Source organism: Protomyctophum bolini (genome assembly GCF_963924005.1).
Source record: "Protomyctophum bolini genome assembly, chromosome: 8".
NCBI lineage: Eukaryota > Metazoa > Chordata > Actinopteri > Myctophiformes > Myctophidae > Protomyctophum > Protomyctophum bolini.
In genome coordinates, this window is record NC_137869.1 from 13,472,704 (window position 1) to 13,490,055 (window position 17,352).

General features: G+C 44.3%; 1 protein-coding gene across 1 annotated transcript in view; it reads left to right on the top strand.

Annotated features, from left to right (window-relative positions):
• faf1 (Fas (TNFRSF6) associated factor 1) overlaps positions 1 to 17,352 on the top strand; it is an 87,093-nt gene that overhangs the window by 17,553 nt on the left and 52,188 nt on the right. Inside the window, exons 7-8 of the mRNA XM_080770716.1 lie at positions 5,173 to 5,278; positions 12,950 to 13,036. Of these exons, the coding sequence (XP_080626842.1) occupies positions 5,173 to 5,278; positions 12,950 to 13,036 (193 nt within the window). The remainder of the gene's footprint in view (positions 1 to 5,172; positions 5,279 to 12,949; positions 13,037 to 17,352) is intronic.

The following is a 17,352-nucleotide window of genomic DNA, read 5'->3' on the forward strand; positions in this document are numbered from 1 at the left end:
TTAGGAAATCCTAGCTTCCCACTGGGCACCTGTTTACTGTAAGACAGCAAACGCCAAATTTGCCGGTAGTTGAATTGGAGGACAACCGCACTGCAGTAGACCATCATTTTACTAGAAGCGGCGGGTCTCGGGTCTAACGCCATGTGTCTGTGTCACAGTGCGATCCGAGTGAGACACATACACACTTTATCTTTGCCCACTGACCGTGTGTTTTCCGTGCTGGCCAGATTTGTTGTTGTTGTCTCTCTGTGAATATCATGTGTCCACTGCTCTGTGTTGTTGCTGTTTCTCCGTGAATGTCTATGACTTGCCCAACTGAACCTTGCACAAAGTGTCCGCTCACAATTTGGTGTCCTGGGCTGACCAAACAACACACTGACGGGAAACGCACCATTTCATAGTAAATGCGACCTGCGCTCGCAATTAAGTCCATATATGGAGATCCCTGATGTCATCAATATTGGCCAGCAACTCTACATCTGACCTCAAACCTCAACCCTTAGATCTCCATATATGGAGCTGACCTGTTCTGACAATCCATATGTTGATCGTTCCCCATCCATCCTTCCTCATCGATGTCTCCCTCGATGTCTCCCTTTGACTCCCTTTTGACTGATACCAATCCATTTATACTCTAGACCCAAGGTTATTAGTGCAGCCGCACCCGGCAGCCGGTGAAAACTAGAGTTCTCAACAGGCCAGAAAATTGGATGCGTGCACTCGCCCTCTAGGACGAGGTCGCTTTCTGTAAAATACAGAAATGTTTTCAAAATTCATTGGTAAAAATGTGTGAACTCTTGAGTTTAACACAAAAACAATTCATGATGAATATAGAATGCAGTCTATGGAGGAGTGAAGAAATGTGTCTCTTGTCCTAAAGCAATTCCCTTAATGAAAGCATTTACAATTTCACATCATGGGAATGAATGGTACAACAGTCCTTTGGCAGTATGCATCGTTGCCTTGCTAGTTGGCCTGGCCCTAAAAGGTAGCGAAACCATGATGGCAGTGGTTGGCCCATCTCTCGGGAGTTGTCTCTCTCTCTTCCCTTCTCTTCTCACTTCCCTCACTCACTGCTGGGTCTTTTTAGCAGCACCGTTTTCATGTCTCCATGTGTCATTGATATCATTTTGGGTGTCAGAAGCTCATTATTCTGTGTCAACTATTTTGGTGGATGGCAGTTGAGCCATGGTGTGTGTGTGTGTGTGTGTGTGTGTGTGTGTGTGTGTGTGTGTGTGTGTGTGCGCGCGCGATCACAGTGACCCTGTTGTCATGTTAGCTTCTGGGAAAGTCTAGGTGACAGATCATGGTGCAGGGAAGGCGCCCCCCCCCTGTAGTGAGACGAGACAAGCTGTTAGCAGTAAAAATAAACCCTAGTCATTGTGTGTGTGTGTGTGTGTGTGTGTGTGTGTGCAACCGCGCACACACATACAGCACAAATGTGTTTTATAAAGTTTAGTGAATGGTCCATGTGTACACAACCTCTGATCCATTGCTTTTACTTAACAATTCTCATTTGATTATTTTTGGGTTGTTCAAAAACGAATGAGATGAGATATACAATTTTCTTTAGAGCTGGTCTAACATCTCAAATGTATTGAATTGTAAAACGCATACTTATAGTCAGCTGTCAGATTGTATAATATTCTTTTTGTATGTGAGAAATTCAAATTCATGTCTGTCTTATTCATTCATATTTATTATTAACGATGTAGCTCAAAACTCATTTTGACCAGAGAGAAAAAAGAGAAACTTTTGCGGGTGAGAAATAAATCCTCAACGCAGTTATCGTTAGATTTTTTTTAAATGATGCACCTTCGCAGCCACTCTGCATTTTGAGTTTGCCAGAGAGCTTGGAGAGAGAAACACTGAAGAGTACAAGCAGATATTACCACTCCGGATTTGTAATAGGGGCATGATGATCCATGCATTGGAATACAGTACATTGCTGAGACATGGTAAAATGTCTGAGAGTAGATAAAACACATTTCTGAAGATGAACTTTTCACAATATTCAGAATGTCTACCACTACCACTATCACAAAATGTATGGTATTATTGGTCAATGTAAAGTTTTTTACATGATAACGTAGTGTGCCGTGCGCAGAAAATGGGTATTCTGCGGGATAGTACATCGACTATTTTTGGTGTGCGACACTGACGCGCAGCTAAGTATAAATGGGGCATAAATGAAGGTTTTCTCTTTGGCCGTGTTAACGGACTGCCTGTGAAAACAAGAGGGTGTCGAGAAGGAGCTAATCTCGTGCATAAATGATAAAGGCCTGATGAATATTTTAATGGTGCTGCCTTTTCCCCCCCCTGCACCGTTTGTTCTCCGTGCCGGCTCTCGGGAAGCATGTTTGTTCTTTGAAAGGTTATTTTAATTTGAACTCGAAATTTTAAATTGCAAAAATGATTCATATTAGGCATTGGGTGTTTGTTTCCATGGCTTCCTGCCCCCCCCCATCCCTCCCAGTGTATCAGCTATCCTATTGCAGAGATACAGATGCTTAAGGGAGTTGGCTGGCTGGCGGGCTAACGCAGTACTGATGGAAAGTATCTTAGTGTTAGCATGCTGATAAGCCTGGGGACAAGATGGCAGAAGCGAATAGAGCAGAACCTGAACGCTTTCGCATTCGCCTGCTTTGTTGCGGATGCAAAATGTGGAGGAGGTAAGAGGATGTTGATGCGTGCATGTCTGTTTATGAGACCTCCTTCCTGCTTGAGCCTTGAACCAGCACAGTAGTCAGTCAGCATGTTCTCTTATGGTTAGCTTTCATGTGGCGTGTGTGCCCCAGCATACCTGTCTGTCTGTCTGTCTGTCTGTCTGTCAATTTGTCTAATGGGTGTTGGTGAAGTGCGTGTGTTGGTCTGTGGCTATGAGAGAGTGTGGGTGTATCTGGCAATGCTGGTTTAATAAGGTCTAGAGTCTGCTCTGTGCCATGGGGACCCACAGTGGCGGCGGCGGGCTTACCTCAGAATGAAACCAATCTGTTTAGCTTGCTCTTCTCCCCTGCAAAACGCTCTATTTTCTCTGTCCATAAAGTTAAGTGACATTTCCCTCCCAGCACCCTTATGCCGTGTCAAGTACCCCAGAGAGGTTGAAGGCCGGCCCAGATGTCCCTGTGTGTAGTGGGGAAAAGAGCGTTCTGTGACGGCAGGAGCAAACAATGGCAGACATCCACCCCTCAACCCCCCAACCTACTGCTATAAGAAGATGGGTTTAAAAAATAAAAATAAAACTTGTGGCGGGACACACATGAGGCATATCCCAATAATGGGTGGATTTAATACCCTGGTTTCTGTATGAACTCTGTGACCTCTTCTAAGTTCGATTGGCACTCAGAAACATTAAGATGTCTCCTAACTTCACTGTAAAACACTGAGTGTTAATGAAACTGAAAATATACAAAAACATTTTTACACTTTGTTACAATACAAATGTATAAATTAAATGAACACTCAGGATTTGACTGTATTGAATATGTATAAAAGCAGGTTGGCTGGGCCATCCCCAGAGGGATGATGTATGAAATGGGTGACGCCATCGACACAAATAACCAAACTGTTCTAGGGATTCAGCAGTGCAGGTGACCCTGAAGTCTGACAGAAATGTACTGCTTTACTGTGTGCTAGACGTTTTATGGGTTTGTGAGAGAAAAGACATATTTCTGTTACCCAGTGTTAAAAGGGACAATCCTGCACAGAACCTTAAATGGCTTGGCTTGGCTGTTATAAATGTCAGATTTGATGCAGGGCTTTCTCAGCTCTTTGCTCGCAAGGACAGAGTAACACTTCTACTGAGTTTACCCTCTCTTCCCTCGCTGTTTAGGAGTCTAGTTGCCAGCCAGCAGCACTGGACTGTGTCCAAACAAATCATGACGATATTAGCTAGATCCTTATTTATGAGTCCCCTCTGCTCTCTCTCTCTCTCTCTCTCTCTCTCTCTCTCTCTCTCACAGAGGCACACAGTCACACAATCACACACTCTCTCACAAAACACTCTCTCTCTTCTCCCTTCTGCTCAGTCCTATTGCATATGCATCCATCCTTCCCACTCCACACATTTCCAATCTTCCCTGGTTAGCTACAACAAACATTACATTTACATATTGATTTCGTAGTTTTAGTCAATGTAAATATGCTGTCATTACAGTAAATTTGAGCTTCTGTTAACATAAGCTCGTCCAGATCTGTGCAGATTAAGGCGGTGATTGCATAATTAATGTGTGCGCTACATATTAATTCCCCTGTCCCTCTCTCCCTCTTCCTCCTCTTCCTCCTCTCCTTGGGTTCTGAGCCCTGATTAAGTGCCCGCCTCGGCCTTTAAGCCCCCCATTGATATTCAGCCACACAGACCCAGCGTTTGCTCAAAACGCTACTTAACCTCACAGCTTATTGTAAATGAAGCTTCCAAAAGTTGATTCTTAGCCCCCACCTTCTCTCTCTCACACACACACACACACACACACACACACACACACACACACACACACACTGTGAAGCACACAGTGACTGTTTGTGTTGTTTGCATCCACTCCATCGCCACTCTACGGAGCAAATGAAGTTACCAGCGCAGCAACTCAGATCTGAGTTTATAATGCATGACGTCCATGTCCATCCACCATGATGCTGTCGAGTACTGATCTGTCGATTATACAGTGGGCAGTCTTGCTTTGGCTCACAAGATTGGTGCCATGAATGGGAACAGTTTTGCCTGGGTTTGTTTTGTTGGGTATAAAAAGGTGATGTTGGTATTTTGGGTTGTATTCATCAACATTATGCACCAGGTATATTTGCAGTTAGACTTCCATTGGACTCCCATGCTGTTACTGTGCCAAAGCTGTGGTGGCCCACTTTGCTCGGCGGGGCTCTAGTGCGCAGGCTTGTCGGGGCACAGCCGGTTGAGTGGCCTGCTAGCCCCCAGAGGAACCACAGCAGTCAGCCACCTCACTCTCACTCAGCAGGACTTCGCTGACTGACTTGTCTGAACTTGCTTCACACTTCACTCTAAAGCTGTTGGTGAACATGTTTGTGTTTTTAGTTTTCCTTTTTCTTTTTCCCTCCTTTGTTTCACATCAATTCTTTATTTGACCCTGTCCCCCGTCTTCTCCCTCGTTCCTTTGCTGTGCAACCTTCCCTTTTTTAATCTATCTATTCCTCTCCTTCTAGTGCTCTTCAAGAGTCTCTAAACCAGAACTTCCTGCTGGTGATCAGCCATCGTGAGGCCCAGAGAGAATACAGCCTCAACTTTCCTGGCTCCAGAACCATACAGGAGGTCTGTTGCGTACACACACACACACACACACACACACACACACACACACACACACACACACACACACACACACACACACACACACCTGTATGACTACCGTCCTATAATTCAGTTTTGATTCCATGTGCAGGACTCATTGCTAGTCTGTTTCAGACATCAATTCATTATTCATCTAAAAGTGATGACATTTCAGAACACATAATTACTCTCACAGCTGTGGACTGGACCCCCCCCACCGTCTCTCTTTCAACAGTCTACACAGTCAGAGAGGTGCTATAAATGACTGCCCACTATTTGATCTGGGTGTGTGGAGGCGAGCAGTGGTGGGTGGGTTGGTGGGGGGCTGAGAGTCCATTCATTTTCTCTATCTTAAACTAAACAGTGGATTTGGTTGCAGATGAAATATTCATAGTTATTCAAACTGGGCAGTGTGTGAATGCACGCTTCCTTCCTCCCCAGAATTTACTACACAAAGCTCCAGCTGGGGGTCGGGGGGGGGGGGGGGGGGGGGGCGGTGTGTGTGTGTGTCCATGTGCTCAAATGTACACAAATGTGTGTGTGCGCGTACACAATGCGAGTGTTTCTTCATCTAGAGGTCATCTCAACATTGATCCTAAGTTGAAGTTCACATTAAGCCAAACAAGAGTGATTGGTTGTTGCCGTGAAGAGTCAGTGCGTCCCGATCTCTCCTCCTCCCTTCCACAGAACTGTCAAAATAGAGTACAAGAGTAATTTCGAAAGAATCAAATTAATGGCTTCAACAAAGTAGTCTAGTGACTAGACTACTTTGTTGAAGCCCAAACGTAAGGGAACCCCTGGGGCCTGGCCTGGACTAGACTCTGGACTAGACTCTAGTCCAGCCCAGGGCTTCCCTTACGTTTCCATGCTAAGGACCACCAAATATTGCACCCTTATGTGAAGAAAAGAGAAACATATTTTTGAAAAAGGTATTGACACATTTTAACAATAATTACTTTACCAAAATAAGGGCACAACAATTTTAGAATTAAGATTTTATTGAAATTTGGAGACAGCCTGCATTTTGAAAACCACTGGTCTAGTCTCCCTCTGTTCTTCATATCCTCTTGCTGCTGGACTTCCATTTTAAAATCCTCCTCCTCTTCACTCCTGTCCTGTCCTGTCCTAACCCCCTGTGCAGGGAGGGAGACCTGAGCTGGCGTCATTCATTATTCACAGCAGGTAGCCTGCTATTACAGGTGAGGGGAACAAACCTCCCCAGGGACTGACAGGGTAGAGAGAGGAGATCGGTTCTCTCTTCATCATACTTTACAGACAGATGGGCCCATCAGCGTTGTTAAATCTATAGGCAAGCTAAAATGGAATTGGCATTTCTGTATTGGCATGATATGGCATATGTTTGTGTGTAATCCCAGTAATCTGCAATATAATTCCACTTGATGAAATGGTATCCGCAGTGTCCTTGTCCTTTGTGCTCTATAGTTGTCGTTGTCTTCTTCTGGAACTCCAACCCAAGTGACCATTACAGTAATAATAATCAGGGTCCTAGAAGGATTGTAATGGTGCTAATTGAACAGATTAGTACAACCAGCGTCTGATCTAGAGGAGGCAACCTCCCGCCCTACTTTTTTTCTCTTCCATCTCTCACTTTTCCTTCTCTCTGTCCTCCTTACCTCCATCCCTCCCTTTCTTTTCCCTGCATCCTCTCTCTCTCTCTCTCTCTCTCTCTCTCCCTCTCCTTGGGCAGATGGTTTTGATGAGCGCCCACTGTGAAACTTAAGTGTTTCTGCTGGGATTACAAACACTGGGGAGGGGTCCCTGTGGCGTGGGAGGGGGGTGGGAGTGGGTGTCCAGGGCCACAGAAAGGAGGTAGCGGGGCTGGTGCCTTGATGGGGATGCTGGTAGGGGCCTTGGGGGCTGGCGAAGGGACAATACAGACTCAAATAGGCCTTCATGCCGGGGTCTTTTCCTTACGCATGCTTGTCTTTAGGCATCCCGAGGCCTCCTGTGGTGAAAATGAGGCCCAGAACTTTAACCTGCATAGATCTGGACTCTGTTCACCCTATGTTGACCATACTCTTCACATATTTTCTCTTTTGTCGGGGTGGGGTGGGGGTTTCTATCCTTTTTTCCCAATACTGGAATGTGTTGGAACATAATTATGTCATTATAGTATGTGTGTGTAGTATGTGTATGTGTTTCCATCTGGAAACTGGTGAAAAGGTAAAAAAATTACTAGCAAGGGGTGCTACAGGTGCAATTGGCAGGACAAGTAAAGTGGTGCGTGACCTCACACATAAGGACAAGGAGTGGTTTTGTGGAACGGTGAGATGCAACAAAGATTCAAACATGAGGAGGGCTGTATTTATTTCTCTCTTAAAAGATGTGAGAGTGAAACAAATAAGCAACACCGTATTCAGCCAGCCTGCCTCCTCTTTCGCCCATACTGTGTCCCTTCACAGACACGTATAGACCTCACCACAGACCACCTTTCTCTCTCCGCTCTCCCTTTTGTCTTAGCTGAGGACCAGCCGATCATCCTGCTTGTGCATATGAATAGGGATAGAGTCCTATCTTCTTGTTTGTCTTTGCCAAAGGCTCTGGCTTTGCCTTGTGGCTCCCAGGGAACTGCACCCTCCCTTGTCACCCCCTATTCCTTCATTCTCCATCCCTCTCTGTATCCCTTCTCTTTCCTCTTTCTCTCTCTCACACACTCTTCCTCCATCTCCAGAGCCCCAGGGTCTGCTGTGTAGTCTCTGATTGGCATTCCCAGACAAGAGCGTGGGGGTACGTTGCTGGCTAGATCGCGGGCTAAGCTGGAGAGCAAATGTTTGCCAGGGAAGTGGAGGGTAGAATAGGAGTGGCCGCTGGGTCCAGGCAGTCCGTGACCAGACCAGTTGTCCTGGGGATTTTTTTTCTCTACTGCCCCCAGGCCTGAGCCCAGACCCTGTCCCTACGCTGCAGCTGGGGGACACAGAGGAACCCAACGCAGACAGGACAACAGAGGAGAAAGAAGGAAGGATGGATGGATGGATAGAATGAGAGGAATCAAAGAAAGGCATCTGGTGCCTAGGGGAGATGGAGAGGGAGAAAGAGAGCTTGTGACTGTTTTAACGGCAACCTTTTCTTCTCTTTGATTTCCTTCCAGCCAGGGATTACAGGCACTTGGCATTTGCAGTGATTGGATCATTAATGTTGCTGTGAGGAGTAGTGCCCAGCAGTTCGGCACCACAGCCTGGTGACACACTGCGGTATATAACTGATAGGGTTATACACCCTTTCTTATCACCACTGTAGCATCAGGGAATTCAATATTAGCCTCTTATTGTGTACTTTATTTCTAATCCTTTTATTGCTTTTGTGAGATTTAAAATTGAGGGATTCAGTTCCTGTAAAGTGCAAGCAGTATGTTGTTCAAATTGTGCTTGCCATGCAAATCATATTTCATGTCTGCAATCTATATTCCACTTGTTGGATAAGTTTATCCAAAACCTTTCATAACATAATTGAGTAATATTGCATACATGGTTGACTGGAAATGGTACCCACTGGCACGTGTTGTTGCCGTGATCGTCCCATTAAGGATTCTTCATCCTCATAATTGATACTCACTATGTTCATTATACATTTGTTGTAATTTAAGACCAAAGACCAGGGCAGGAAGGCCATAAAATAAAAACAATGATTTCTTGGTATTTATTTACAAATGACCAAATGTGTATCAACGCCTGAGACAAAGGTTCATACATGTTTAGCCATGGACTAACCAGGGTCACTGGATTAATTTGAAGATGGTGTCAGAAAAAAACATATTGACATGGAAAAGACAGGAGAAAAATGTACAATCAGCTGGGGCAGTGTGGCCTCAGGACATGTCATTTTTTAGGGGCAAAAAGGCCAAACTGAGGGGCCATGGCCTTCATTAGCTCAATGAAATTCCTGCGTTGCTGCCTACCAATGACATCACCGATAGCTTTTTCTAACTAATATAAACTACAACCTTTCTCATCCTGAAAAATGTGCATGCTGAAATGGAAGACCACATTTTGCATGCTGAAATGTTCTTGCATCAATAACCAATGCAAAGGTTTGCAATGTTGTTTGAATTGACCTAAACCTTCCGGATGATGTCACTGGTAGGAAGGTTTCTCTCGTAGGAACTAGGAAGTGTCCACAGCCCACCCCTAAGACAACGAGTAGACAGAAATGGTACCATCTTAAAATAAGCATTAGTGAGACACATTTGATGAAGACTTGGTTGGATGCCTGAAGAAGTTCAGTAGACCGAAAGCTTGCTAAATAAATACATTGTGCGCAGATCTGAGTGTGCGGAGCTTCCCGTAATTTTTTCCCATGTTCCCTCAGTGACTCCAGCACCTCACTTAAGTTTTTTGTAGCGGATGAGCGGTGGTTTGAAGACTTGGTTGAAAAGAAATGCAGTGTGCCTTTTAAACTACCGGTATACATACACTGGCATTTTTATATCGGATGGAAAATATGTTATTCTTTGCTTTAAATGTTTAGCCACAAATTTCCATCACAGGCTTCAATGATAATCGTAATCTTTGATATATTAAATATATCTATCGAACTATATCTATTTTTGACAGACAGGGGGCAGCACAGCAGCAGAAAGTACTGGCCTTCACAGCCTGTGCTTTGTAACTAAGGTGTAGGAGCCATAATGAAAATATTGGCTACATATAAACAAGAATATAAGATGTGTCTTACATACACAGTAAAGTAGCACCAGTATTGAATACTTGGTTAATCATCTGCCATGTGGCATTTTTGAGGGGCGGTGGCACCTATGTCCAGCTTTTAGTGTATTTAGTGTATTATGTGCTAACACAAACTGTCCTACACAAACATTAAATGCCATTGACAATGAATGGACAATTTTGAGTGTTTATGCAAACACACACATTGAGTAACACAAACATTGAAGACGAAGGTGAGGACGAAAATTCTGATTGGCCGGAATGAGATGATGTATGATGATGTACGATGATAAGATCGCCGCTCACTTCACACGGGTGTGATTTCTGTGGGCCGCTAGCCCCTCCTATATTCAGCTATAGTGTAGATTCTTGTCCTAACACAAACATTAAATGCCATTGACAATAAATGGATGATGTACGATGATAAGAACGCCACTCACTTCACACGGGTGTGATTTTATTGTTTTATAATGCAAGTATTATATCGGCAAAATATGAAGTATAACTTGGGACTAATTGATTGGCAGTATCTGGTTGTGTAGATTGTGGTGAGACTGGATTTGGTATGTCAGGCCTTCCACTGCCAGATGGGCTCTGCTCCTCTCTCCTCCTGCCTGTCGCCTTGTCTCACCCTCTTCATAGTGGGAGTTTGTTGTTTCTCAGATGCTGCTTTAACCTCTGACTGCAGCCTCTTCATTACTAGTGTTTATACCCCTCTAGCCGTCAGCTGGCCGGCCGGTCAGTCAAATCCCTGTAGTCTGGCTGGTCAAACATAGATATTACACTCTGTAATAACACTGGCCACCCGGCCTGACCCCAGCCTGCTAGCCTGGCCGTGTGGCGTCTCTTCATAAGGACTTTGCTCTGCAGTATGGTGGTGTGGGATTTAGGACAGGAAGACACAAGATGGATGCTGTTCATTTTTTGTTGTTTTATTAAAGGGACACTATGCAAAACAATATATGTTAATGACGTTTAGAAGATCTAGAACACTTACCTGGAGGTCTTTGTGTGTAATATGTGGTTTTAGATATTTTAGATTTTAGCAGTGAGCCCAGTGTCTAGGATGTCATGGACACTGGGCTCACTTCCTTCCTAGACTACAATTCCCATAATGCTTTGGTGCACTGCTTCTTGTGGATATGGGGAGGGCTGTCTTAAGGCCTATTCATAGTCTGGATTTTCGGTGGTAAGGTGACCACCGCTCCGGTGGTGAGCTGACCACCGGAACTGAAATAACGTTGAGCGGTGGTGAGTAAAAACAGAGAGAAGGGCTGGAGCGGTGGCGGTGGTTTGCTCTTCACCGCGGCTCGTGACGTCATGTTGTAGTTCGGTGGTCACCCCACCGCCGTAAATCCAGACTATGTATGAGCCTTTACTGAGACGACATGTAGTCCAGGAAGTAAGTGAGCCCAGTGTCCATGACATCATAGACACTGGGCTCACTGCTAAAATCTAAAATATCTAAAACCACATATTACACACATAAAGACCCCCAGGAAAGTGTTCTAAATCTTCTAAATGTCATTAACCCATTCTGACCGGGCACCCATTTTGGTGTTAAAATAGCAGATCTACAAGCTCATAGCACGCCACCGAGTGGCGCGCTATGAGCTTGTAGGTCTGCTATTTTTGAAAAATCGAAGAACGACTGACATTTTTAGAATCTGATCTCGGGTCAGAATGGGTTCATCAGACCAGTGTGTGTCCAGTGGAAACCTTGTATGAATCTGATCTCAGGTCAGAATGGGTTAACGTATATTTTTTTGCAAAAAGGGTGAAGTGTCCCTTTAATGTTCTTAGTCTGGATTTAAATTGTTTCATTTAGTGGTACTTGGCCATGGGAGAGTAATAAATATATAAAGTTAAGAGCAGGAGACTAGTACTGTAATTATAGTATTTGGTTGTAATCTCATGACAGATGGATAGATGCTAATTTTGCATTTGGATACTTCAATAATGCCTTTAGAAGTTCACAGTAAAATACTTGGTGTTCATTTATCCATGTGTACGATGTAACACAATGTACCCTTGCAGGTCCATTTGGTTACATTTGTACACTCTCTGAATTAAATTATCACGGAGGATTTTAAGGTGTACAATTGGCTGACATTGGCTTTGACTTTGTGTTTGTAGCGTTCTTGAAGTTTCCACCTCCGTGACCAGCAGCCTTGCATACGCCCAAGGATACATCTCTTCCCAGTGCTGTTGTTCCAAAGACAGGATTTGACTTGTGTGTCTAGGGAGCTTTGCTCCAACAATGGTCAGTTTTCTCAGCGTCTGTGTCCAGCCGTGCAGGCCCACAGGGCAGCATTCTGCCCGGGTAATGCGCTAGAATCCGTGGCCCGCCAGCGCTCAGACGCCGACGGGGCTTTGATCAGCCACAACCGGCGCACATCGGGCTGGCGGCGAGGCTTTAAACCAACGACCTGCCGAACAACTAACACGGCGCTCGACAGGCGCTGGCTGACCGCTAACTGTTTAAAAGCACGGAATGTTATTAAGTGGTGCAGATACAGCGACTGCGCTTGAATGGGAGAAGAGAAATACTGTTCATTTCAGAGCGTGGGGCTGTTGTTGCAGGGCATTAGCCGAGGCATCCCAAGAATGCCTATAACACTGACTTTTTCTCCCCTTCCCTTTTTTCCCCTTCTCATCCCTCCCTCCTTTTGAATCCACTCCTCCTTAGAACTCTCACACTCTCATTATTCCTTGTGTTACTGATCATAGAGGGCCGTCACATAATCCTCACTACATTTGATGGACAGATTAAATAGATACAGCTAGGGTTATTGACAGTTTTTGATGAATCCTCCTTTTTGGTGTAAAATGATTCATCATGCTTGTTATGGCAGGCAGGGGTGCATAGAAAAGGTCATTGTGCACTTTGCGAATTGTTTGTACTTAGTTTTATGTAGGATCTAATATCAAAATCTTTCAAATGATTCTTATTATTTTTCTGTGTTTTTAGGTGAAGAGAAACGTTTCAGACTTGACCAATATCCCAGTGCGGCATCAACAGTGGGATGGATGGCCAGCATCGGCATCTGATGACTCTGTAAGAGACACACACACACACACACACACACACACACACACACACACACACACTACGCATTAATTTTGTAGCTACTTGTAAGTCATGATCTGCTATTTGGTAGAATCATGATCTGCTATTTGGTAGAATGCAGTCATCTGTCTCGACTTTGCTATAGAAATCTGGCCATCGCAAGTCCTTTATCGGAAATGAGCTCTTTCATCTAGGATAATTTCATGCTATTAAAAAGTTGAACTGAGGCCAACTCTTATACCGCTTATTAATTTGCAATATTTCGAGGGTGAAATAGTAACAGTTCCACATTACTGTTCGCCATGCCAGAACCATCTGTCCAAAGCAGGAAAGTAAGATGTTGAAGCTAATTAAGATGTCAAAGAGGGGTCCCGTCCTCTGTCTGTGGATGTTAAAGCTCACATCATGGAGTCTCCCTGACCTCTCCCGCCCTAGGGTCACTCTCCGTAGCCATTCAACCAGGACACAGTCAAACTGATCAGAAGCAGCCCTCATACAGAACCTTCAGGAACCCCTGACCCTTTTTGTCTCTGGCCCTCTTTGACAGCATATGTGTTCCCATGCTAATTGTATGGAAAGGTTTATTATTCCACTTTGTGGAGCTATTGTGCACACATTTTTGTGTTAACACTGAGCTCTTTTATACATTTATTTTGATCTCTTTGGTGTTGAGCATTATTGTTTCTTTCTGTGTATTTTAGGTGTAGTTGCATACTTTATTCTTTGTGGTGCCTTAACAATAACCTCCCCCGTTCGCTCTGTTTTGATGGGCATACTCTGTGCCACCCATTCTCCATCGTACAGATCCTCCGTCAAAGGAGAACCAACAATGACTGCACCTGTTTTTATGATTTTAAGTAAAGCTTTTTAAGATTCAGCAGTGAAAGCAAATGATAACCGCTAGTGCAAAGGACAAAAGCTTGTGCATCCTTTGAGTTGACTTTCTTTTTCACACTATAGACCTGTGATGTGACTCTACTGTTGCTACAGTTGTCTATCTAGGCCTCCTCCAGTCAAGAGATCAGTAAGAGCCAGAAACATAAACCACATCACAAAAATATTCACTTCACTTTGAAAATGTACTTCACTTTGTGGGCAAGTGGTACTATACCGCATTTCAGTATTGCTTGAAACTGCCATTGTGTTATGAATGGCACATCACTTCCCTTTCCAGTGTGAAAGCAACAGTACAGTAATGCTGGCACTTGCAGCGGAAGTGTGTTACCCCACAGCCGTCGTATGAACCCTCTGAAGATGTATTCAGGATGCATTACATGATGTACAGTAGTGACCACATTTTATGACAGATATTGCTGTACTGAAGTTGTAAGGTGCTTTCTGTAATACAAAATGTTTTGTGGATTGTGAAATTGTTTGAATACACACTAATAGAAACTGCAGGCTTTCTATTACTATTATTATTAAAGTTAGAAGCCATTGTTCTCGCGTTACTAAAACAACTAGAATGGTGCCTGGGGGGCCAGCACCCTGCGTGTGTGCCCAGGCACAGAGCACCGGGGACCACCTAGTGCGCCCGGCTGGGTTCTTTGTCAGGCATGCCCAAATATTGAGTCTATGCAAATGTCAGATTGATGTTGGAAGTCGTTTGGACGAACCCATATTTAGGCATGCCCAAATATGGAGTCTGGCCCGGGCAGAGGCCTTGTGATGTCAGCTGTGGCCCGGGCAGAGGCCTTTTGTGGAGATTCTGCACAACCGTGGGTCGGACCAACTCGACACCGGGCACTGCACTCCCTGTGGTGTTGTGGAACGTGTGTGTTGCATTTGAAGTAGGTGGGGCGAGTTAGATGTAATAAAATGTTTTGAAATATTGTTTGAAATTACCAAATGGCCTATCGATGATTTCACTGCTAGGCATGTTTCTGAACCGTCCACAGCCCTTCTCTGAGACACAGAGTACACAAAATATGTTCCCATATTACAGTATAATTAGTGAGGACCAATTATATTAGATTGAAAAAGGATGAAGTGGTCCTTTAAGGCAAGCCCTGTGCCAACTGGATGCTGATATTAGTTTTTAAAGGATTGTGTGAATAGGAGATATAGTGCATGTCAGCACAGTGAAAGTAGTGGGTACACAAACACTGGTATATTGATAGTTCTAGCACGCTACAAAGTTAATTGACTTGTGTGCTGAATGAGCCACCAAGGCTGATATGATATTTTGTTAAGGGCTTTCCACATGTTATTCCAAAAAGGTTGTCACCAAAGGCTGATATTTCGTTAGAAATCTTACTTATGCACTGCAGAGACATCAATGCTGATATTCTATTACAAAATAGTCGCTTGTGCTATGAGCCACCATGGCTGATATTTTGTTAAGCGCTGAACTATCAATGCTGATATTTTGTTTTGTTTTTTTGTTTGTGACTTTTTCATTCCCGTTCTGATTATGCATCCCCAGCTACTTTAAAGCTGCTATAGACATGATGCCCCAGGCTCTTGAATAGATCAGGGTTCATTGTGGCAGCACAGGCTCAGTCAGCACCTGGCTAACGGGGATATGCAGTGTCTGTGTTTCCTGGATGAGAAGATATTAAAAAAGCACAGACAGAAGTGTAATAATGGCCCTTACTCTAGACCTCTTATTGAAATGTCTGAGAGTATTAACAGAAAAGCCCAGGCCTAGCAGGCAAGCATAGAGGCGTGTGTCCGTGCTCAGCTCATTAGACTGTTCTCGGGTTTCCTGCACAATGTTGTTGGCATGGTGCTGCGCCATGCTTGAAATAATTTTTGAGGGGGCTAGTGAATCATGGTGTGTGTGATATGAAATGTCCAGTACCTCCCCTGTGCCTCCCCCAGTATCTGCCCAGTTGCTCCCCAGTACCTCCCCTTCCCAGTGTCCCCTGAGTACCTCCCCAGTGTCCCCCTGAGTGCCTCCCCAGTGTCCCCCTGAGTGTCTCCCCAGTGTCCCCCTGAGTGCCTCCCCAGTGTCCCCCTGAGTGCCTCCCCAATGTCTCCCCAGTGGCTGCAGTTTCTCCCCAGTGCCTCCCCAGTGTCTGCCCAGTGCACTCCCCCAGAGTCCCCAGCGGGAATCAAACCCAGGACCTTCTAGCTGTGAGGTGACAGCGCTACTGACTGCCCCACCGTGTCCCCATCATGAAAGCTGTGAGCATTCATGATGATGGGGGACTGTAGTTTCCAGCGCAGCTGGAGTGGGCGACAAGAGTTGGTGGTTTATAGTTTAGTTCACAGGCCCAGCTGGGTGCAACCTTTGCTTGCCTCTGCTGTGAAGTTTTTTCACTTTTCACAATTATTGCAACACACTTAGATATAGAGGTGATAAAAGACTAGAAAAAAACAAACTTTTTAATTATAGTTTACATTATAGTTTACTTAATTGATTAACTTATCTGTTCCTTCTGTTCATTGTTCATGTTATGAGAAAGAGAATATTTAAGTGGTGGCATGTGTTGTTGTCTTCTGTTCGGGCATCATATGGCATTTTCCTGGAGAAAAGTTCTCACCTTTGAGAGAAACTAGCTTTTTTGTTTTACGTCACCCTCCCTGATACTGTCCCTTCAATGTGTTTCTTTGTGTATTGTCCTGTGGTCTATTCAAGGCCATATACAAAGTTGAAATTGGATCATGCTGGATAATACTCAAGTAGCACTGAACAATGGAACAGTTTATTCAGTGCATGGTGGTATGAGGTGTTGGGACGTAAAAGTTGAATGCAATCTATGCTGTGGCTATTCCACGTGATTTTTGGTAGTCAACTCGAATACCATAATATTCAAATATTAGTTTATTATTCGGCGGTAATATATCATATTTATTTTCATCCAAGCATTGAAACTGTATTCGGAAATGACCAGTGAGTAACAGGCGAGCCGGTGAAGTGCAGGCTGTGCAGCTGCCGTTCTGATTGGCCAAAATGCACAGCAGCTGTTGCTGTTCAGAATCAAAGTTAAGTCCACAATGCCTAACGGATGGGTGCGTTGTGAGATTGTAGATCTGCTATTTACGATGTGCAAGACCAATCTACGGTGCAGCATAGCATGTTACGTTGTTGGAGTTATACAGGAGCGGGAGAGAGATAAACGGAATGGCGCTGGTTGAAATAGACGATGCGATGTTATTCATTCAATTCATACATACAAGCCTGAATGTTCAACAACAGGTCTTTATAATGGTTATGATTAGCGTCAGAAGGAGCTAGGTTATGATTACATTCTAGCAGGCTATGAACCAATGATCAACATCACTCTATCGTGACCATTATAACACTATGATCGCTACATACTGTAGCTGTTTGTTTTTAATAAGGTGCATGCCTGCAC